General features: G+C 42.7%; 1 protein-coding gene and 1 long non-coding RNA gene across 9 annotated transcripts in view; one reads left to right on the top strand and one right to left on the bottom strand.

Annotated features, from left to right (window-relative positions):
• The window catches only part of LOC310690225, a 121,304-nt gene that overhangs the window by 41,121 nt on the left and 57,053 nt on the right, over nt 1–23,130 (bottom strand). The window lies entirely within an intron of this gene.
• Nucleotides 1–23,130, top strand: part of EZH2 (enhancer of zeste 2 polycomb repressive complex 2 subunit) — a 70,357-nt gene that overhangs the window by 44,859 nt on the left and 2,368 nt on the right. For 6 of the 8 annotated variants that reach the window (XM_083468789.1, XM_083468787.1, XM_083468791.1 and 3 more), the window contains 9 exons: nt 391–554; nt 2,747–2,838; nt 5,487–5,727; nt 6,662–6,831; nt 7,460–7,554; nt 15,156–15,196; nt 15,930–16,055; nt 16,741–16,919; nt 22,686–22,781. In XM_083468789.1, the coding sequence (XP_083324915.1) occupies nt 391–554; nt 2,747–2,838; nt 5,487–5,727; nt 6,662–6,831; nt 7,460–7,554; nt 15,156–15,196; nt 15,930–16,055; nt 16,741–16,919; nt 22,686–22,781 (1,204 nt within the window). The remainder of the gene's footprint in view (nt 1–390; nt 555–2,746; nt 2,839–5,486; nt 5,728–6,661; nt 6,832–7,459; nt 7,555–15,155; nt 15,197–15,929; nt 16,056–16,740; nt 16,920–22,685; nt 22,782–23,130) is intronic. The other 2 variants (XM_083468792.1, XM_083468790.1) reach the window with 1 other exon arrangement.

Below are 23,130 nucleotides of genomic sequence, written 5' to 3'. Positions count from 1 at the left end.
GATTTATTAAATTACCAGAATGAATTATTGCAAGCAGGCGTGATCCAGCAAAGTTAAGGAATTCAAAGGCCCATTGATATTGATAGGCTTGCTGAGCACCTTTATAATTCCCTCTCCCTGAAACAAATAGAATTTGGCTAGGGCAATGCCATCCTCATCGCACTTAAAGAATGTCAGCGTTGGCTATTTGATTAGGCAACTTCTTCCCTTTTCTTTACAGCATCACAGATCAATGAAATAAGCAATGAAGTAAATGGTTTTAGCCAGACAAATGTCATTTATGTCAATGCACATTATTTAGATTAACTGCATAAGCTGTACTTTTCCTGCAAGGACAATAAAGCCGGGCTTTTGGCATATAAAATGGGAACGTTTTTACTATTTCTGTAGATACAAAGAACTTACAGAGCAGCAGCTTCCAGGAGCTCTTCCTCCCGAGTGCACACCAAACATAGATGGACCAAATGCTAAATCTGTTCAGAGGGAGCAGAGTCTACACTCCTTTCATACTCTCTTCTGTAGACGATGTTTCAAATATGATTGCTTCTTACATCGTAAGTACTAAAATATTTCAGTCTGTCCCTTGTATTCAAGAAAGTTGAGATATTTTGCTTTATCTGCCCCAAGCCTTGGACTGCCTATGTCCTTTTAAACATGTTTGTGGGAGGGGGTGTTGGTTTGTTTTTGTTTTTATTATGTATTTTTAATTCTCATCTTATTTTTTATGTTGTGAACTAGCCTGTGATCTTTGGATGAAGGGCAGTATACAAATTTAATAAATTTTATGTAAGTAAGTCATGGCTACCCCAGCTGTTAAAATCAATAGAAAAGGCTGTATATTAATTGGAACCTTTAAGTGTGCATGATTTATGTCAGCTGCCTAATTGATCCACTTTTGTGAGATGATTAAAGTTTGATTTTATGCCCTTTCTCAGCCAGAAGTACTCCCCTGCAACAGTATATAACATGTTAAAGTACAATACAGTGGTACCTTGGGTTAAGAACTTAATTTGTTCTGGAGGTCTGTTCTTAACCTGAAACTGTTCTTAACCTGAAGCACCACTTTAGCTAATTGGGCCTCCTGCCGCCGCCGCCCCAAGAGCGTGATTTCTGTTCTCATCCTGAAGCAAAGTTCTTAACCTGAAGCACTGGGTTAGCGGAGTCTGTAACCTGAAGCCTGTTTGTTTAAAACATTTGTAAACTCTAATGTTTTAAAAAATCTCTAAGCAGCATACAATATAAAAACAATAAACAATATAATTAAAATAAAAATACAACATAAAACCAGTAAAATAGAATAAAGGCATATACAGTCAATCCTAGTTTTCCATTCCAAACCCCTGTGCATGTCGGCAGGGTGCACAGAAGCCCTCTCTGCCACTTTTCATGAGATTTTATGACGTATGGGAGCTGCTTCCGGGTTTGGTGCTGTGTACGTGGCACATGTTTGCAGTCCCACATCATTTGGACATGGCTAAACTGGGAGTTGCCTGTAAAACAGGAATTATGGTGATTCTTTCAAACGAAAACAATGTTGGAACAAAAGCTGGAACAAAAAGCTACATCTTTATCAGATGCCTCAAGTGTCTCATGTGTGGCGGAAGGAAGGACATTCTATGTTGCAGGGAGAAGAGTGGGAGACTCCCATTTTGGGGCCACCAACCTACGACATTTTATGGAGCACAGAACCACAAGTAGAATTTGGATCTTCCGCCAGGGGTATCGAATGGAGGGGGATACCTGCAGGGGCTGTTGGACTACCACTTCCATCATTCCTGATCTTTCCCTCTGGCTGAGCTGATGGGAGTTGCAGTCCAGTAGCATCTGGGGGAAACCACCTTGTCTTTGCTCAGTCCAAGTGTTATAGTGGTGCCTCACAAGACCAAATTAATCCGTTCCGCGAGTTTCTTCATCTAGTGGTTTTTTCATCTTGCGAAGCAACCCGCTTAGTGGATTAGCGCTATTAGCTGTTTAGCGGCTATTAAAGGCTTAGCGGCTATTAAAGGATTAGCGGATTAGCGGCTAAAAGGCTATTAGTGGCTTAGCGACTTAGAAAAGGGGGGGAGCGGGGGGGAAATCGGAACACTTGCAAGACGTTTTCGTCTTGCAAAGCAAGCCCATAGGGAAAATCGTCTTGCGAAGCAGCTCAAAAACGGAAAACCCTTTCGTCTAGCGGGTTTTCCGTCTTGCGAGGCATTCGTCTTGCGGGGCACCACTGTGTTACTGTTCTGTACCATTCTGCTAGATGGTCTTCCAGGTAATTTCACTTTTAATATAATTTCTCCTTAACAAATATTAAGTTTGTTCTTCCTTGCATCTTTCAGCAAGCAGGTCTCATGGCCAACACCAAGAATTAGTTAAACAAACGTCACGCCACCCCCAGTTCAGCTGGAGGCCTCTCCGCCAATGATGTGGGGCGTAGCTTTTCACAGAGCAATGTTTTATGCAACACTTTCTAAAGCACCTAGGCTTCTGTATACCATGGTGCCAGTGATGCTCTGGATTGTAGCTTATTATGCAAAGGGTTTTCTTAAAATTGTAGTGTAGCCATTATTATCCCTGCAATGCAAAGTAGCCTGTAAAATCCTGGGTACCTATAATTTATTACATTGTTTTTATATTGTTTCATGCTGCTTGGAGACTCTTTGTTTAAATGAAGATTCATTATCAACTTTTTCAATATTATGGTCTTTGAAGGTATTTCTAAGAAAACGGCTTATTCTTCTTTTTAAACAATTTTCTGTAGCATTCCATGCAACTCCTAATACTTACAAACGGAAAAATACGGAAACAGCAATAGATAATAAACCTTGTGGGCCACACTGTTATCAACATCTGGTAAGACAAATGTTCCTTTGGCTTAAGAGTTAATTAGCTATCTTTTTCACTCTTGGAATAGAAAGAAAGGTACAGCTGATGATAAAGTTGATTTTATTTAGCTGTTCCCAGGAAAAAAGTGCTGGAATCAAATAGGATTTATGACTTGCTGAATGCTAACACCTTTATGTGAAAATTCCTGAGGAACCTCCTACTGGCTTTGAACAGCATCTTTGGCTTATCCTTGTGTCGATTGAGCTGTCATTTGGCTAGAGATGGGGCTGAATAAACTGGCACCGTTCTGATCATTGCGTGTTGCTGTTGCTGCCAACTAATTTGTGAATTCTTCAACAAAAGTTCAGAACTCTGTATTTTTCAGATTCTATGGTTGGGATGCATAATTTTAAAAAAGGTTGACCTAATTTGGCTTACTCCTCCCACTTTCACACTTTGGGGTTTTCTTGACCTCAAGCTGTCTACACATGGTCAGAGAGACCTTGGTCCTGCAAGACTAGTGAGCAAGTATGTGCTGATTCTGGGATATTTCTTCAGAGCTTAGGGCGCACTTTGTGCTGGCAGTGTTGGAATACCAAATTTTGTGATGAAGCTAATATTTATCGTTGCTTCTTTTCTGGTAGCAGTATGTGATTTTCTGAGCTAAACCATTTCTCACTCATAACTGATTCATATTACACTGAGGGTATTTGTAGGACTATAAAGGCAGTTTATAATTAAAAGAGAGAGTTTATACATAGGAGCTTGATTGGACGCATTAGATGCCTCTTACACCTGCCTTAATATGCAGAACAAAAGCACTGGAGAAGTGGAGTGGCTTATGGGGATACAAATGGAGAAAGTCTTGGCCTCCACAGTGCTTGGCTTTTTGATCTCTACTAGCAGCAGTCTTTAGTAATTTTGTGAAAACTGTCAAATGTTACCTACTTTCTACACTCAAAACTCACAGAGCCCTTGGGAATAAGCACATTGCAGTGCTTCGTATGCAAGGCTAGGTGGCTTTTCAGTTCCTCTTTAATTTCAGCCATTTATTTGACCAGCAGTAATAGTCTTCCTGCTTTGTTTAACTCTGAAGGCCATGATCCATTAATTCTTCTCACACCCAATAAAAATTCTCACAAATTGAGCTCTCTGGGTTATCCCTCCTACTTATTACCTTTCTATAGGTCGATCTATGTCTCATGACCCCACTTTGCTTAAAGCTTTTCACTTCCAGATTTTGTATGTGCCCAAAGCAACCAGTTGCACCCTCACTTTGTTCTTTAGAGAGAAGAGAAGAATGAATCAGCTATCTTCCCTTTGTCCTTGTGCAGGCAGCATGTCAAGTGACATCGTCCTGTGAAGAAATAGCTATGTCTGAAAAAGCAGCTTTCATGCTTTTCTTTCTTAAAAAATCTGTCATGTGATGAGATGAGTACAGTGGTACCTTGGGTTAAGAACTTAATTTGTTCTGGAGGTTCATTCTTAACCTGAAACTGTTCTTAACCTGAAGCACCACTTTAGCTAATGGGGCCTCCTGCTGCCACCGTGCAATTTCTGTTCTCATCCTGAGGTAAAGTTCTTAACCCGAGGTACGATTTCTGGATTAGCGGAGTCTGTAACCCGAAGCGTCTGTAACCCGAGGTACCACTGTATCTTCACTTTCAGTAACAAAGATATGACGCCAGATAATCTCAGTTCTTTGGAAGGATTGTTCTCTCGTCAGAGTTTCACCACTTTCATATCTTCCTTTCTATATGAAGGACTTTTCTTTACATTATTCGATCAGATGGTGTACACTAGTTGAAAAGAAATTACCTACAAGTGAAAGTGCCTGGAAAGTATCCCCATCTTTCCATGCTACATTGATAACAGGAATGCCCTCCCATTGTCACTTCAGCTGCTCAGTAGTTCAGACACTGAAAGCCTCCTAACACTGAGGCTTCTAAGACTGTATGACAAGACTGGACTGCTTTTCAATAACTTCATCAGCTTAGGGAGTTAATGTGAATCACCCTATGTATTGAATGAACAAATCATGCTAATGGTTCCTGCAGCGTTTATACTGAACTGTTATTTATTTGTTTTGAACAAAAATATTGCTCAGAACATAACTAAAGAGAGAATGTAGGTGGACCACTAAAATGAAAGCTACATAAAACAAATGTTTCTTAATAGTGCATCCCTCTTGTGTAGCACATACACCTTGTGAGCATGAGGTTGAGTGGCATCTGTCCTGGATGCTTTAGTTGATATTCCTGCATTGCAGGGGGCTAGAGGACCCTCGGGGTTCTTTCCATGTCTACAGTTCTAGGATTCTCTGAAAATTATCCTGAGTTGAAATTCAGCTAAGCAGTTGCATTTACAAGCACTCAACATTTGCTGTCTAAACAATAGAATAATAATGGAATATAACTTCAGCCAAAGAGCTGACTACCACTCTGCATCCAAGGAAGGCTGAACTTGGATTTTTCAAGAGCAGTGCTACATTTTAAGGTCTGGCACAAAGGAAGCATCTGTTTTCCAAAGGTGCAAAAGGCAAGCAAGCAGGAAATCACCCTGAGCCCCTCTTGCAGCTCTTTAGCGCTGGTCAGCCTATTTTCAGCTAGGATACATCAGCCATACTTTTTTCTCCTTTCCTTAAAAACCCATGTCGTGTTTCTATTCCTACGTAGGAAGGAGCCAAAGAGTTTGCAGCTGCTTTGACTGCTGAGCGAATAAAAACACCGCCAAAACGCCCAGGAGGTCGTCGAAGGGGCAGGCTCCCAAATAACACCAGCAGGCCCAGCACTCCCACTATAAATGTGCTGGAATCTAAGGATACAGACAGTGACAGAGAAGCTGGGACTGAAACAGGAGGTGAAAATAATGACAAGGAAGAGGAAGAGAAGAAAGATGAGACGTCAAGCTCCTCTGGTGAGACAAATGTGGAGGGTTGCTGAATAGTCATATTTTAAAATGCTTGTTTCTTTCAGTAATAGCAACAACTACAATTTTATTATTTGTACCCCGCCCATCTTACTAGGTTGCCCCAGTCACTCCATATTCGGGAGGGGGATGTGTGTGTTTGATGGCCAGGAGGTTCCTTACAGATTTTTGTATTCAAGTATCTGCTTGTGAAACTTTAAAATTGATTTGCAGCACTTTAATTCCTTGCATTATGTTGCTATAGATTCTGTGGAGAATGAGAGTTTGAAGGGCTGAGTTGAACTCCAGACAGTTCGAGTTTGTGTTTCGGGTTTCAGTGCTCCAAAGGAGATGGTCTCCTTGTGTACAGGGCCCTGAGTGAACAGGGCACTCTTCCTGGGATGCTGAGGTTGAAAACCAAGAGGTCAAGTGTGGCAATCAGTCCATGCGTTTCTCCTGCAGGGACTGTTGAAAAAGCTAGATTAGTCATTCCCCAACTCTGTATTGAGGCATTCAAGTGTGACTTGAGAGAACCTCTGGGGTACCATGAGAAATCAATTTAATTATACACTTAAAGGTTCCCCATAGGCTGCAGCCATGCCTCCTTCCAGTCTTGACTCCGCTGAGGGCATTTCTCGCTGAATCAGGTGTGAATGAACAATATGAGGATCGTCTCCCCCACAAGGAAATTGCTGTGTCGCTGCTCTGGGGGTGCTGCTAGTTTAAAGTAAAAATATTGTGTCCCTCAGCTGAGAGATGTTTTGGGAACCCTGAGCTAGGCTACCTTTTAGGAGCTCAGCTGGGGCCAAAGTCAAGTCAAATCACGTGCTTTTATATATGAAGCAGCAGCCTATTCCATATATGGTCTCTGTTTTTTTGTACATAGGTGTTATTTCAGGAGTCTTTTAAGAACTGCTTCAGTGTTTTGTTTTTGATATTGCAGAAGCAAATTCCAGGTGTCAAACGCCAATCAAGATGAAGCCAAATATTGAGCCTCCTGAGAATGTGGAGTGGAGTGGAGCTGAAGCTTCCATGTTTAGAGTTCTCATTGGTACCTACTATGACAATTTCTGTGCAATTGCGAGGTTAATTGGGACCAAAACTTGTAGGCAGGTAAGAGTGGAATGGTAACTAAAAGAGAATGTTTTCCAACTGAGTAGTGCCTTGATACTTAGCCTTTTTTGTAGAGTGCAAGCAAATGACACACTGTTTTAATAAAAACCTAGTTGTGCATCATTAAACACCTTCCAGGCTCTAAAGCCACTGTTCCCTCCCTGCCCACCTCTGCTCCCTGGGGCTGTGCAGTTGCTCCACTCAGTAGGTCTGCCCCTTTCTTTGCTGCCTCTGGGGTTGTGGTGAGTTTCCTCCTGAGACCGCTGCTCACTGCTGCTCTGCTTGCCTCTCTCCCATCTGTCACCTTCTGTGGAGGCAGAGGCTGAGTTAGCGAATTCATTCAGTTCCTGCAGCCACACCAAGCCCCTTCTGGTTTACACTGTTTACATCCAGTCATGCCAGATGTAGCAGAGTGCGGTGATCAAGGTTACCCTGGCTACCTCCCAAAAGTAGAGAAATAACTTTTAACAACAGGATTAATTAACAGAATTAATTAATTCATTATGTTAATATGTTGCCTATGTAAATATGCAGTCTCGGCCAAGGTGGAAGAAGCGCATATATGCTAATGGGAATTGGCTGACTTCTGCCATTGAGGATCTAGTCCACAGTATGTTTGTCTTTACAGGTTTATGAGTTTAGAGTAAAGGAATCTAGTATTATTGCTCCTGCCCCGGCTGAAGATGTTGATACTCCTCCAAGAAAGAAGAAGAGGAAACACAGGTAAACCAATGGACTGCCGGCTTCCTGGCAAACTGAGGGCTAAAAGGATTTTTAAGGGGAAAGAACAGCACTGAAAAAGTAATGCCACAATCAAACAGGTGGGGGACTAAACAAATATTAACTTTCCAATGTAGAAAACACATTTTTAATTGTATTTGCATGTTTTATGGCCTGATCACAAAATTTTCTGTACATGAATATAAATGCTTTTGGTAGATCAGCCACAAACCTGCCCATAAAATGACCAATGCAGTGTTTGTTCAGGCATTGCAAGCAAATCCTGGTGGAATTTTTGTTCTGGAAATCCCACCTTGTGTTTGTGGTCTTGTACTAATAATGTTTTCTCTTTACCTTGGAGTAATAAGAGAGTAAGCCACCAGCTTTTTCTCAGCTCTCTGAATGACTCGGTCACTATCTTTCTCATTAACATTCCCTATCATCCACTTTGGAGAAGCAGAGAATTCAAATTAGTACTGTGATTGTGGTGTTTAGGCAATCACTGCCAATATCAATTTGAATCTGACCAGGAAGTGGTCTGACTATGATAGTGAGGTCATCACAACCCGCCTCATTCCAGAGCACCCCTCCCCCCGTCCTGTGGCAAACACCAGATCAAAGGCACTGCCTGTGCTACATGTTGGAGCCTTGATTTACGAAAACAGCTCTCTGGCAGCCATAGAGTCCTGAAATAGCCCACTGAAGGCATCCTTGGTGTGGATGCTGCAGTCCCTCAGAGCAGGCCTCTTAGTAAATAGGAAGCAAGTGCCTATGGCACCAGCATCAGAGCGCACCAGAAATATTCTTAAAATGCAAAGCTCAATAAAAACTATAATTTGCAGTAAGCTATAAAACAGGCAGTAATGTAAAACTTATATGATTGCTGGGCATCAGGGATGGTGACCAAAATGCTAAACCAACCAGCATACATAGATATACACGTACACAGCTATGCCACTCACTCCAGCAACATCCAATTCACCCTTTCTTTCTTTCCAGGAGTTCCCCTACCCCATTAAGCCCCTCACACTTACTTAGGAGATAACGAATCCCAATCACTGGTTGTGCTATAAGACTTTCACCCTAATAGGCCACCCTCAATAGGATAGGCCTCTCATGCCTCCACTTCAGATATCCTGTCTGATTTTGAGCATAAGCCAAATCAGAGAAAGGCTTGCGTGGGTGGAGAGAACTTTAGACACACTATTTGTCCAGTAGATAGTGTGTTGATATGACTTCTTTTCTTTATAACAACGAGTAGAAAAGAGTGCAAAACTCAGCAATGTACCAGAAAGTAGTTTGATATGTATCTTTCCATTTCAGTATTTAATTCATTGTCCAACCAAGTAAAGTGCCAAGTATGATGTAAATAAATTAAATCTGGCTTCATAGTTTAGGAAATATCATATATAAGATGCAATGTACCCCAGGCAATCCATCCATAAAGTTCCATGTCTGTGTTGATAAACTTAGGTTTTTGTCTCAATTTTCCAGCTGTAGAGTTAACAATGATTTATGATAGCATTGACTTTCAAAGACAAAGACTCATATACAGTGGTACCTCTGGTTGCACACGAAATCCGTTCCAGAGCTCTGGTCGGATCCCGAGGTGTGCGTATCCGGAGATACTGCTTCTGCACATGCGTGCAGTTTAACGCTTCTACGCGCGCGCACACACACACACAGAGCGAAACCCGGAAAAATACTTCCAGGTTTGCCGCACATGTATCCCAAAGGATATGTAACCGGAGGTGAACATAAGTAGAGGTACCACTGTACTGAGCAACTATCCAAAGTGAAACGTACACTTAAATGTGTTTAAGCCCACTGAAATTGATGGACAAGCATACCTAACTGAATTGGATTATGCTTGAAATGACTATGATTCAAATTGTAAGAATATTAAGATATGCACTGAAATGAACATGAGATATTACACACACAGCATGCAGAATCATAGGACTTACTGCTTCCATTTTCAGTGATCATACTATTCAAACATTTATTGTTATCTTAGTACATTTGTGTAGCCAAGGAGAGACTGTTTGCATAGAGAAAGTATTGTGTGATATAGCCCTGTATTGAATAGAAAGTTGACAGAATTCTGCACACCCCCCCAAAAGGTGTCCCTGTTCATTTGAAATATTCAATGATGGTTCTTAGGTAACAGTGTTTGTTTATAGAAGTTTTTTATTTACTAAGAAAAATACATATACAGTATTCAGATAGATTTCTTTAAAAATGGAACATATTGAAATCTCCTGTTATCTTGACTTTATTTAGGCTAGCAAAAATAAACTAGATGTGTAAATAGAAATACAAAGGGTCAAAAGGCTTCTCATGGTTGAACTTTGAAATCTTAGCCTCTAACTCTCCACCAAGGAGGAGACAGAGGACACCCCTGAGAAGGAGGCTAGTTCACCAACACAGGTGCCAGATATATGGAGAAACGTGACTCAAAGAAGTAGGAGGCCCAGGGTTTGCTCTGATTGTTTAGAAATACACAATCGCTTTGAAGTCCTCTCCCCTAGCATGGAAGACGAAGAACAGACTCCAGATCTCTCCCTCATTACAGTCGATGAAGACGAGCAGCAAAGTCTCTTTTTTTTTAAGAATAATTTTTTATTAACCGACCAATCACATCAAATCAAACCAAATTACATAAATTCCAAATTACACAGCCGAATTTTAAATTTTTGTTGGGGGTACCCATATTTCAAGTTCCAAAGGGATCCAATCAACTTCTTACTTCTTACTGCTGTTTTAATGTCCACAAATCTAACCTTATGATATTCACAGTACTATCCAGTCCTTTCTTATTATTTTTCCACATCTCTTGTTATTATTTTCATATATTTTTCCTTTCTCTTTGTGACCTCTGATAGTCTCCGCAAGCTGGTTAGAACAGTTTGTAATCCTGCGTGGATATTATTATTTTTATCCAGTAGCCATATCCAGACGTTTTCCATAAAACATCACTTCCATACATCAAAACAGTCTTAGCGTCATTAATCTTCACCAATCTGCCTCCTTTCTCAAAACCTCTGAGGAGATTCACTAGGAATGCAGTCTGAAAACAAGTCCGTTCTTCCTCCCGGCTATAAATCCTTTGGCAAGATGGCGACTCCGAATTAATTGCTGCGCCATTCCCAAAGCTCTTATTGCTTCTCTGTCTCCGAAAGCATACTTTTGGTTAAAGTTATCTCCACACAGACCTTAATCATCCTGCTTGGGTCAGTTCAACCGACGGTTCTAATGAGGAGGGGTTCTTGTAAATCACATAGAAGGAAAGTAAAAAAGGTCCGTCCCCCCATTCAGCCCCGTTGTCAACATACCCCGCCTTTGGTGTATCTTCATCGTAAAATATTCCTGTTTCTCCAGCCCGTCGTCTTCTTTGCAGAGGTCACTTAAATTAGCAGACTTCACTCCCCTTCACTTGAAATATGTGCATTTGCTTCTTTTGTAATTAATTATTCCAAATTGCTGAAACTAGTGCGCGATCAGAGACAGCGTCCAGGAGAGCTGAGGTCCACACGGGGGCATTCTGCCTAGGGCCCTCACCCCCTTCTTTCAAATTAGGGGGTGATTTATGGGCATAGCAGGCAAGGGCAGTGTTCCCCATTTCCTTGGGGCAACAAGGGAGACTGCCTACTCCCATAACAGCCTCTTAATTACCCCGTGTGGGTTGGAGAGATGGTATTGTCGGCCATCTTCCAATGCGCCCCCTAGTGGCCCCAAGACAAGCAGCAAAGTCAGTCCTCAGGGAATGTGCAGGCGACCTTGGAACGGACAGCTCACGGAAGAACCCCGACCAAACCTAAGAGGAGGCGTGTAGTGGTGATAGGGGATTCCCTACTGAGGGGAACAGAAGCAGTGATCTGTGGGCCTGACAAGATGTCTCGGGAGGTGTGCTGTCTCCCCGGGGCTAAGATCCAAGATGTAACTGAACGACTGCAAGGAATCATAAAACCCACTGACAAATACCCCTTCCTCTTGGTTCATGTGGGAACCAATGACACTGCAAGCAATAGCCTCCAGAAGATCAAAAGAGACTACGAGGCTCTGGACAGGAAATTGAAGCAATTAAATGCACAAATTGTCATCTCATCTGTCCTCCCAGTTGAACGACGTGGCCCAGGGAGAGAGGGAAAAATAGTGGAAGTGAACAGCTGGCTTCGCAAATGGTGGAAACAGGAACGGTTTGGATTCTTAGATCACGGACTGCAGTTTCTTGAAGATGGACTTCTGGCAAGCGATGAGCTGCACCTCACAACGGTTGGGAGGAATGTTTTTGCCCAAAATCTCAGAAACCTCATCAGGAGGGCTTTAAACTGACTAATGTGGGGGAGGGAGACAGTGCTCCTGAAGGTAGGAGTCTATCAATTGATGAAGATGATCATCCAAATGTCATAGACCAAATGGAGCAAACAGCACGCAGACCTAGTGGTGGGAGGAAAAAATCCTTAAATAAAAGACACGGGGGAATGATTAATGGACTTCAATGTCTGTACACTAATGCACAAAGCATGGGAAATAAACAAGATGAGCTTGAGCTCTTGGTACAGCAAACTAAATATGACATAATAGGCATCGCTGAAACCTGGTGGGATAAGTCCCACAATTGGAATGTAATAATGGAGGGATACAATCTATTTAAGAGAAACAGACCAGACAAAAAAGGAGGAGGAGTGGCGTTATATGTCAGGGATGTGTATACCTGTGAAGAGATCCAAGATTTAGAACCTCAAAGCGAAAGTGAGAGCATTTGGGTCAAAATTAAGGGAGAGAAGAATAACAGAGACCTCATTGTGGGAGTTTACTATAGCTCCCCAAGCCAAACGGAGGACATAGATGATGCCTTCCTGGAACAGATGGCCAAGCATGCAAAAGGAAGGGAGATAGTAGTAATGGGGGACTTCAATTACCCAGATATTTGTTGGATGTCAAACTCAGCCAAGAGCATAAGGTCAAACAGATTCCTCACTGGCCTTGCAGACAGCTTCATTGTCCAGAAAGTGGGAGAAGCAACAAGAGGAACAGGCATTTTAGATCTGGTCCTAACCAATGTTGATGACCTGGTTAGTGGGGTAGAAGTGGAAGGATCGTTAGGCACGAGTAATCATGCTCTTCTGAAGCTTACTATACAGCGGAAAGGAGCAGCCAAGCATACTAGGACTCAATTTCTTGACTTTAAGAAAGCCGACTTCATAAAACTTAGGGAAGTGCTGGGTGAGATCCCATGGACAGTAATACTAAAAGGAAAGGGAGTTTGTTAAGAGGGAGATAGTAAAAGCACAACTTCAGGCAATACCAATGAGACGGAAACATGGAAGGTGCCTAAAGAAGCCAGGGTGGCTATCTAAAGAACTTTTAACTGAGTTAAGATTAAAAAAGGATGTGTACAAAAAATGGAAAAGGGGGGAAACCACCAAAGAGGAATTCCAACAAATAGCCAGCAAATGTAGACACAAAGTCAGAAAAGCTAAAGCACAGAATGAACTCAGGCTTGCTAGAGAGGTTAAAAGCAACAAAAAGGCTTTTATGGGTATGTCCGTAGCAAAAGGAAGAAGAAAGAAACAGTGGGGTCACTCAGAGGAGAGGATGGTGAAATGCAAGCAGGGAACACAGAAAGGGCTGAACTCCTCAATGCCTTCTTTGCCTCAGTCTTCTCCGATAAAGAAAACAATGCCTGACCTGAAGAATTTGGAGCAAATGATTCAGCAGAGGAAACACAGCCCAGAATAACTAAGGAGATAGTACAAGAATACTTGGCTAGTTTAGATGTATTCAAGTCTCCAGGGCCAGATGAACTGCATCCAAGAGTATTAAAAGAACTGGCAGATGTGATCTCAGAACCACTGGCAGTCATCTTTGAGAATTCCTGGAGAACAGGCGAAGTCCGGCAGACTGGAGGAGGGCAAATGTTGTCCCTATTTTCAAAAAGGGGAAAAGAGAGGACCCAAATAATTACCGCCCAGTCAGTCTGACATCAATACCAGGGAAGATTCTGGAGCAGATCATTAAGCAAACAGTCTGTGAGCACCTAGAAAGGAATGCTGTGATCACCAATAGTCAGCATGGATTTCTGAAAAATAAGTCATGTCAGACTAACCTGATCTCGTTTTTTGACAGAATTACAAGCCTGGTAGATGAAGGGAACGCAGTGGATGTAGCCTACCTTGATTTCAGCAAGGCATTCAACAAGGTGCCCCATGATATTCTTGTAAAGAAGCTGGTAAAATGGGGTATTGACTATGCTACCACTCAGTGGATTTGTAACTGGCTGACTGACCGAACCCAAAGGGTGCTCATCAATGGTTCCTCTTCATCCTGGAGAAGAGTGACTAGTGGGGTGCCACAGGGTTCTGTCTTGGGCCCGGTCTTATTCAACATCTTTATCAACGACTTGGATGATGGACTCAAGGGCATCCTGATCAAATTTGCAGATGACACCAAACTGGGAGGGGTGGCTAACACCCCAGAGGACAGGATCACACTTTAAAACGACCTTGACAGATTAGAGAACTGGGCTAAAACAAACAAGATGAACTTTAACAGGGAGAAATGTAAAGTATTGCACTTGGGCAAAAAAAATGAGAGGCACAAAAGAAGATGGGGGACACCTGGCTTGAGAGCAGTACATGTGAAAAGGATCTAGGAGTCTTGGTTGACCACAAACTTGACATGAGCCAACAGTGTGACGCGGCAGCTAAAAAAGCCAATGCAATTCTGGGCTGCATCAATAGGAGTATAGCATTTAGATCAAGGGAAGTAATAGTGCCACTGTATTCAGCTCTGGCCAGACCTCACCTGGAGTACTGTGTCCAGTTCTGGGCACCACAGTTCAAGAAGGACACTGACAAACTGGAACGTGTCCAGAGGAGGGCAACCAAAATGGTCAAAGGCCTGGAAACGATGCCTTATGAGGAATGGCTAAGGGAGCTGGGCATGTTTAGCCTGGAGAAGAGGAGGTTAAGGGGTGATATGATAGCCATGTTCAAATATATAAAAGGGTGTCACATAGAGGAGGGAGAAAGGTTGTTTTCTGCTGCTCCAGAGAAGCGGACACGGAGCAATGGATCCAAACTACAAGAAAGAAGATTCCACCTAAACATTAGGAAGAACTTCCTGACAGTGGAATTTGCTGTTTGACAGTGGAATTTGCTGCCAAGGAGTGTGGTGGAGTCTCCTGCTTTGGAGGTCTTTAAGCAGAGGCTTGACAACCATATGTCAGGAGTGCTCTGATGGTGTTTCCTGCTTGGCAGGGGGTTGGACTCGATGGCCCTTGTGGTCTCTTCCAACTCTATGATTCTATGATTCTAACTTAACTGTAGTATGATTAAATACTGTAGAATAGTTTGACTAGTGAAAATATCTGTTCAGCCCAACTTCAGAGCAAATTTAGATTTTAATAAATTTTATCTTTACAGGATATTTTATTACCCACATGTAGAAAATGATAATTTTTCTCTGTGTTTAGCTTGTTGTTTTACTTGTACTAGACAGGCTCTCAAAGACACTTTCTGAGATTCAGCTGGATAGTTGCATTTTCCAGCTCAGTACAGCCTGCCAACCTCATGCTCGCTCCGTTTGTGTTTTTACAGATTGTGGGCTGCTCATTGCAGAAAGATACAGCTGAAAAAGGGTAAGCATCTTTACATTCTACTTTATGTCCAGAAATTCTCAGGTGGTGTTTCTTTTAAATAACAACCTGGGAAACCAGAGCATACAAATCCCTCTTCCAGGGAATCCTTGTAAACAAGCGTTCTCCCTTTCACACATGGCAGTTTCCTGTCTCTCAGGGCTTCCCAGTTGATTTCAGGGAAGCAAACTGCATCCCCCCCCCCCCAGTAAGGAATGTGTGCATAGGAACATGAGTCCTGGTGAGCAGGAAGATTTATATGTCTATTACAGGTGGGGTGCTGAATTGCAAAGAAGAGGTAGGCTTCAAAGATAGTTTGAGAGAGATGAAAAAGTATAAGATGCTGTCTTATTAATTGTGACTTCTCTATATGTACACGTGTTCTATCTCTGTAGGCTTTTGATTCTAAAAATAAAATTGTGGCTTTGTCATCTAGATTTGCATTATCTGTTATGCTGCAAATACGCTGTGAAATAGACATGTTTGCAATATTATGTTAATTTACAAGCATGGAAATGCTTTCTCTGTAATACATTCATAACGGTGTAACCTTAATACATTGTAAAGTAATGAGGCCAAGACAAGTAAACTCGGTTAAAGTCCTAGGTTCATTTTACAGTACGTTCATCTGTTCCAACTTGAAACTGTTTAAGTATTATAGCTACGATTTTCAGAGGATCTTTTCTATCAAATGCCATTTTCTTAAATTTGTCTTAATGTTTTTTTTTTTATTCAGATGGGTCATCTAATCATGTTTACAACTACCAGCCATGTGATCACCCACGTCAGCCTTGTGACAGCTCATGTCCCTGTGTAATTGCTCAAAATTTCTGTGAGAAGTTCTGTCAGTGCAGTTCAGAATGTAAGTCATTTTGGAAATGGGTATATTGTATGAGAGTCAATGCTTCAATGAGTTGGTGGAATTTAAAAGCTCTGGAAAGTTTCATGTCTTGTAGGGATGGAAGTGTTCGGACCAAACTAGATGCAGTGTTCCTCACCAAATACATTAGGGGTTTGCAGATGGTGAAAAGTTTAAAGGGCTCTGTCCCAGGAAGTTCTGAGAGAGCAATTTTGCTATGACTATTTTCAAATTTGACTTTTGTCTACATCTTTTTTTTGGCATGTTAAAGAAAGTTATTGTTGCTATATGAGAAATGAAGATAGCTCCAGCTACGTACAGGCAACTCCCCATTTGCATGTGTTCAACCACCGACATGTGCACTGTTTTCGGATCCGGAAGGGGGCGGGCTGACACACACAGTGCCTCAGAACACAACCCCCATGCCAATAGGGAGTTGCCGGTAGATGATTGCCTATTTGAAAATACTGTCTGCCACTTCAAAGATTTATCAGGTCTCATGTTGCATGAAATAAATTTACTAGTGTGAAAATAAATTTATTTTAGTGTACTAAGCATATCAAATTGAAGCTTAAATGACATTTGTAACTTTTCAGATGAACAAAATTCAGGTACAGGGCAGGTCTGTTCCATGCAAAATACAATGTTGGCCAAGCTGCTCATTCTTCCTGCTTTGTTCTTCTTAAAGGCCAAAACAGGTTTCCCGGATGCCGCTGCAAAGCTCAGTGCAACACGAAGCAGTGTCCTTGCTACTTGGCTGTGCGTGAGTGTGATCCAGACCTTTGCTTGACATGCGGAGCAGCAGATCACTGGGACAGCAAAAATGTGTCTTGCAAGAACTGCAGCATTCAGCGAGGATCCAAAAAGGTGCTTCCACTTTTTATTCTAATCCCCAACAGCTCAGGAAAACGCCTCCCACGTATAAAAGCAAGTTCTTTCTTGGCCAACAGTTTGGAATATGGTTTCTACTTAAACCAAATTGTATAGCACCACATAGATTCCTTTAGAACTTTCACATTGGCTGTTTCCAATTTTTGACCCCAAGGGTGAGTAACGCTTGTAATTCATTTCATGGGATGCTGGAAACGGTGGATTGGGTATTTCCTCTCACATGACCTACGGCAGGAGCAGAGACTTGTGGGAGGCAGGCACTTCCTCCTCAGTTTTTTCTCCTGCCTGACTCAGTAGTATGTTTCGCCTGGCTCTCCTGCTTCTTCAGATAAGTTTTTCAATTTGGATCTCATTTTATTGTTGCTTTATTTTATCTAATCTTCCTTAGTTTTAGCAACTTAACACCTGTCTTTGAGTCTTGCACGCATACATACACACACACGCACGCACAAAATATTTTTTAGAATATATATCTTCCAAAAAATATTTTGTCCCTCCCTGCCACCATTTTTCCCCTTTAGCAACCTTAGTTCTTGTCGTTTTTAGTTTATTTCGTTTACTTTCTTGCAGAGCATCCTTGTATACTGCTCTCCTACAGGGTCGCTGAATATGGTTTTTTTTTGCACACTGTGGCTCCGTTTTGCCGTGTGCCATTTTACAGATCAGATTTAAAGATAAGTTGGGGGGGCAGAATCCTACCTGAGGTTTTTGCAATTGCATCTCACTTTCAGTGGCCGCTGGCTCCATATCACCACCTCATTTCTTTGGTGATTTCTACAGCCTTTAGCGATTATTTTCTGTATCATTTAAGGCTTCATATTGACTGCTCTCCTAGTCCGTGGTACAGCAGAAGGAGTAGGGGTTATTGTTCCTCAGCAGTATATTCTCCCGGTTCGCAGTTGTGGTGACGGAGTGAGCAGGCACTGATAGATTGCTTCTGAACCTCCTAGTTAAGGAGTGATTCATAGAATCATAGAATCATAGAATCATAGAGTTGGAAGAGACCACAAGGGCCATCGAGTCCAACCCCCTGCCAAGAAGGAAACACCATCAGAGCACTCCTGACATATGGTTGTCAAGCCTCTGCTTAAAGACCTCCAAAGAAGGAGACGCCACCACACTCCTTGGCAGCAAATTCCACTGTCAAACAGCAAATTCCACTGTCAGGAAGTTCTTCCTAATGTTTAGGTGGAATCTTCTTTCTTGTAGTTTGGATCCATTGCTCCGTGTCCGCTTCTCTGGAGCAGCAGAAAACAACCTTTCTCCCTCCTCTATGTGACATCCTTTTATATATTTGAACATGACTATCATATCACCCCTTAACCTCCTCTTCTCCAGGCTAAACATGCCCAGCTCCCTTAGCCGTTCCTCATAAGGCATCGTTTCCAGGCCTTTGACCATTTTGGTTGCCCTCCTCTGGACACGTTCCAGTTTGTCAGTGTCCTTCTTGAACTGTGGTGCCCAGAACTGGACACAGTACTCCAGGTGAGGTCTGACCAGAGCAGAATACAGTGGCACTATTACTTCCCTTGATCTAGATGCTATACTCCTATTGATGCAGCCCAGAATTGCATTGGCTTTTTTAGCTGCCGCGTCACACTGTTGGCTCATGTCAAGTTTGTGGTCAACCAAGACTCCTAGATCCTTTTCACATGTACTGCTCTCAAGCCAGGTGTCACCCATCTTGTATTTGTGCCTCTCATTTTTTTTGCCCAAGTGCAATACTTTACATTTCTCCCTGTTAAAATTCATCTTGTTTGTTTTTGCCCAGTTCTCTAATCTGTCAAGGTCGTTTTGAAGTGTGATCCTGTCCTCTGGGGTGTTAGCCACCCCTCCCAGTTTGGTGTCATCTGCAAATTCATTCATTCATTCATTCATTATTATTCTTTACGCTTGCAGTCCATTTCCTCCTAGTCCACTTGTGACAGCATTGGAGAGACGTATATTTTCCCTTTTCCCATAGTCCACTTTTGTGGCATTGGAAGTGAACGCTACTCAGTCTGCCCTGTGTGGCTGCGTGCAGAACAACTTCATTTCTTTCCATTTATTGATTTATTATGGAGCCTATACAAGGAGCCCCTGAACCTCTTCCCAAAAAGGCTAAACGAAAGCTTAAGCACGTCCTACCCTCTAAGGGAAATAGGCGCAATGAAGCTTCTACTACTTCTGTTGCCCCAAGAAAAAATATTTCGACTGCAGTTTTATTGCAAGCTAATGAGCCTGGCCCTCCACAGACTCCAGTTCAGAGGAATCAGTCTGTGTGTGTTGCTGTTGATTCTGCTCTTCCACTCTATGTTACTGGAAGGGACGTTATAGAGGTTATATCTGATTCTGAACCAGAAATGTTAGGATTCACGGATGACCAGGGTGCAAAAGGGTCTTTAACATCACTCTCAGACCTGGCCAGCTTCCTCAGCTCCCATCTTTCCATTCACGCTAATTGAACAGTTGAAACGGGCACCGATTGCTTCATTATCAGAGGATTTACAGTTTAACATGCAACCTAAAAAATCTACCTCTGTGGTTAAAAAGGTGACCTCTCAACGTGTGGTTAAATCAAGGGGGGGGGCGGGCCTCTGTGCCCAATCCATTTACTTCTATGGGGGAGGATTTATCTGATGCTGAGGATGTAGCACTTTCTTCCCAAGTATCTTTTCTAGAGTCAGAAATTGAGGCGGAGTGGATTGATAGTTCTGTCTTTCCACTAGATTGTTCCAGGAAGCTAATGCTCCCATTTTAAAACGCAAAATAATGCATGCATTGGAAATGGCCCCCAAGCCTACCACAATTCCCGATCCTGCCTCTGAGAGTCCAGTTACTTTGCTCATTGATAACCGCACAAAATCTAACTATATGCTAGTTCCTTCAGTGCTAAAAACAGTAGTCAAATCAGAGTTGGATTCCCCTATGCAGTCCAAAAAGAATTTATCTCTAGCCTGTAAACTATATGATCTGGATCCTGACTTCATATCATATATTAAGAAACCTACAGTAGATAGTCCTGTTTTACTTTTGTCTTCTTGGAATCTTGTTCCTAAAGAAAGAGACGCCCAATTGAAGGATGTAACTGATAGGAAGTTGGAGTTTGCACTTTGAAAAATCCATGCTGCAGCTGCCCTGTCTATAAGGGCATCTTGCGCAGCATCTTTCTCTGCACATGCTGGCATTGTGTGGCTCACGGACCTTTTGCACTCCCTTCCCCCAGATGCCATTCATCAGCGCCAAGCCATTTCTAAACCTCTACAAGCACAAGCCTTTATGGCAGACGCAACTATGGACACACAGTCTGCAACTAGAGCTATGGCCTCTCAAATAGTGGCACACTGCAAGCTTTGGCTTAAGAACAGGCATGCTGATTCCGCGTCCAAAGTAAAGCTCTCTACTGTGTCCTTTGCTTAGGAGCAAATTTCACTTCGGTTTCCTTAGCTAGAGGGATTAGGGCGTGTGTTTTCTTAGCTTATGATACTATGAAATTGCCCCACCCATCTCATATTTTGCTCAGTCCTCTGGGTCAGCCTCGACTTCTGCTGCCTTTATGGCTGATGCCACTTTAATAGAGAGTTGTAGGGCAGCCACTTGGTCTCCTCCTTCCACTTTCACTAGGCATTGTGAGTTAAACTAAATGTCTTCAGCTCAGGCAGCTTTTGGCCGTGTATACCAAGTTTGGTAATCAGTGTGTCAGCCGTGTGGACCCACCCAGTTATTGGGAAGTGCTGTGGTATGTCCCAATCCACTGTTCCCAGCGTCCCATGAAATAAATAGAACAATTGGCTTACCTGAAGTGTAGATTTGTGAAATTGGGACGCTGGGGACAGTGGAACCATCCCTGTGATGGTCTGCAGTCACACTGTTTTTATTTTCTTATAAGAGTTGCTTATAAGTTGCTTATAAGAGTTGCTTATAAGTTGCTGCTCTATTTATTGATTTATGAGCCGGGAAGGGAGGCAGGCTGCTATTCTTTCAGGTGCTTCGGTGAACATTGCTGCTTGGCAAATCCAAAAAACTGAGGAAGTGCCTGCCTCCCACAAGTCTTTGCTCCTGCCTGAGGTCATGTGTGAGGAAATACCCAATCCACTCTCCTCAGTGTCCCCATTTCACAAATCTACACTTCAGGTAAACCAGTCTTTCCTTTTAACTGCTTAATGATGACAACAGCAAGTGGGGATTTGTACAGACACCACAACTTGTGATTGTAGGTTCATGCCTGTGTGAACTGCTTCCATGCTAAAACCACCTGCACTCTAATAAGGATTGCTCCATAATACCGCCAAATATGGGTTAACTACCACCCCCCAATCCTAGGCCACCTTTGAAGAATTTGTTCATGATAGCTTAAGTAGCTTAGTTTGCATGTAATGCTAAGCCCCAAACCATGATGTTGCACACAGAGGCAAGGATGCAGGTTCCTTATCCAGCGATCACGTAGCAGCACTCCTCTCCCAGACCTGCTGCTCCCTGGCTTCTTGGGGCTAAGCTGTGGTTTAGTGTTGTTTGAACTTGGGCTCATGGTTTGTCTTGCTCTAGATATACCATGAGAAGCCAGCAAGGTTTGTTCTTACAACTTGAGGTTTCTGGGGAAGACAAATCGCAAGCCTGGGTTCAGGTGTAATGCTAAGACAAGCCATAGTTTAGCCCCAGGTAGAATGGCCTGGGAGTGGGCTGCTGCTGCTGCTGCTGCAATCCTTGCTCCAGGAACCCACAAATGTGTTTGTTCACACTAAGCTGTGGTTTGTCTTATTGTTATGTGTGAACTGGGCCATTCTTGTAGCAGGCAGGAAACTGGGGGGAGGGGAGCATTCAAGAACTGGCTTTGTACTTGCTGTTGAATTCCTGCTCCCATCAGCCCCAGCCACTGGGGTCAGGGGTCAGGACTGGTGGGAGCTGCAGCCCCACGTCAGGAGAGTCACAGATTCCCTGCTCTAGGGATTGCTACATTAATTTCAACAGAAATTAGCAGATTCAGAATTCTTGTGAACAGGTAGTTCTAAAGTAACCAAGAAGATGGCTACCTAATCTTTCATTTGTCACTTGCAAAGCCCTTCCTATATCCCAGTACTGAACTTCCCTCTTGCTTGCTTTCCCACTTGTGGCAGTGCTAGAGAGATCTCTACAGCAGAGATGCACAGCTCAAAAAACTTCTAAGTTCCGTTCATTATTTAATGTCTGAAAAGTGGCCACACACTTTTTAAATAATAATTTTATGTATTTAAATAAAACCAGGATTAGAGGTTATGGCAATATAATTCACATATTATTAATCTCCACATACTGATTTTGGTGGGAAAATAAACTACATGACAGTAGAGCTGTGAACACACACAGCAGCAGAGGTGAACTAGTTTTATAAAATAAATGCTATACACTGCTAGAAGGATGGTCTACGGCCTGCCTTACATGGGTGCATGCTCTGCAGGGATTAGCTCTTGGGATCGCTCTGTACCACCGGAGACAGTCATTGTGTGCACACCCAGGTTCCATTCCTGGCGGCGTGGCTTGCAGAGCAGGACTCCTTCTAGCAAGGGAGCTTTGGGGAGGAGATGGAACATGCCAGCCCTTCTGTGAGTCTCAGCCAGAGTGTGACACTATTCACCCAAGTAGACTGCTGACAGGAACATTTGTCGTGAGCAAAGCAAGTGTTACTTTACTCCAGCTGGTTTCCTTTTCTGTAACAGCTGCATATGTATTTGGATAGAATTACATCTTTTCTGCATGTTTAAGGGGCTTCCTTTTTCATTCTGCTAGCATTTGCTGCTAGCACCTTCTGATGTGGCAGGCTGGGGCATTTTCATTAAGGATCCAGTGCAGAAAAACGAATTCATCTCTGAATATTGTGGTGAGGTAAGAAACAAAATTTGAATAAAGTTAGCCTTTTCATCTACTACTTCATAATCCAGTCTACATGAAAGTCCTCTGTATTGCATGCCTCTTAGTTAATACAGTGGACCTTCCGGATACGAACTTTATTTGTCGTGGGGGTCCGTACTTACCCCCAAAAATCCTTATCGGGAGGCGCCACTTCTGCACATGTGTGCACAGCAAAACCCAGAAGTATACATTTTCTGGGTTTGCTGCATTCGTAACTCAAAACTATGTTACCAGAAGGTAACGTAACCCAGGGTGCCCCTGTAATTCTGCTGTGTGTCAAGCTGCAGTTCCTCAGCCCTTCTTCAAATAAATCATGACTTTG

This window comes from Podarcis liolepis, assembly GCF_965112155.1.
Source record: "Podarcis liolepis genome assembly, chromosome: 12".
In the NCBI taxonomy this organism is placed as follows: Eukaryota; Metazoa; Chordata; class Lepidosauria; order Squamata; family Lacertidae; genus Podarcis; species Podarcis liolepis.
Note: the sequence above shows the minus strand (reverse complement) of the source record. Positions and strands in the feature narration are given on the sequence as shown.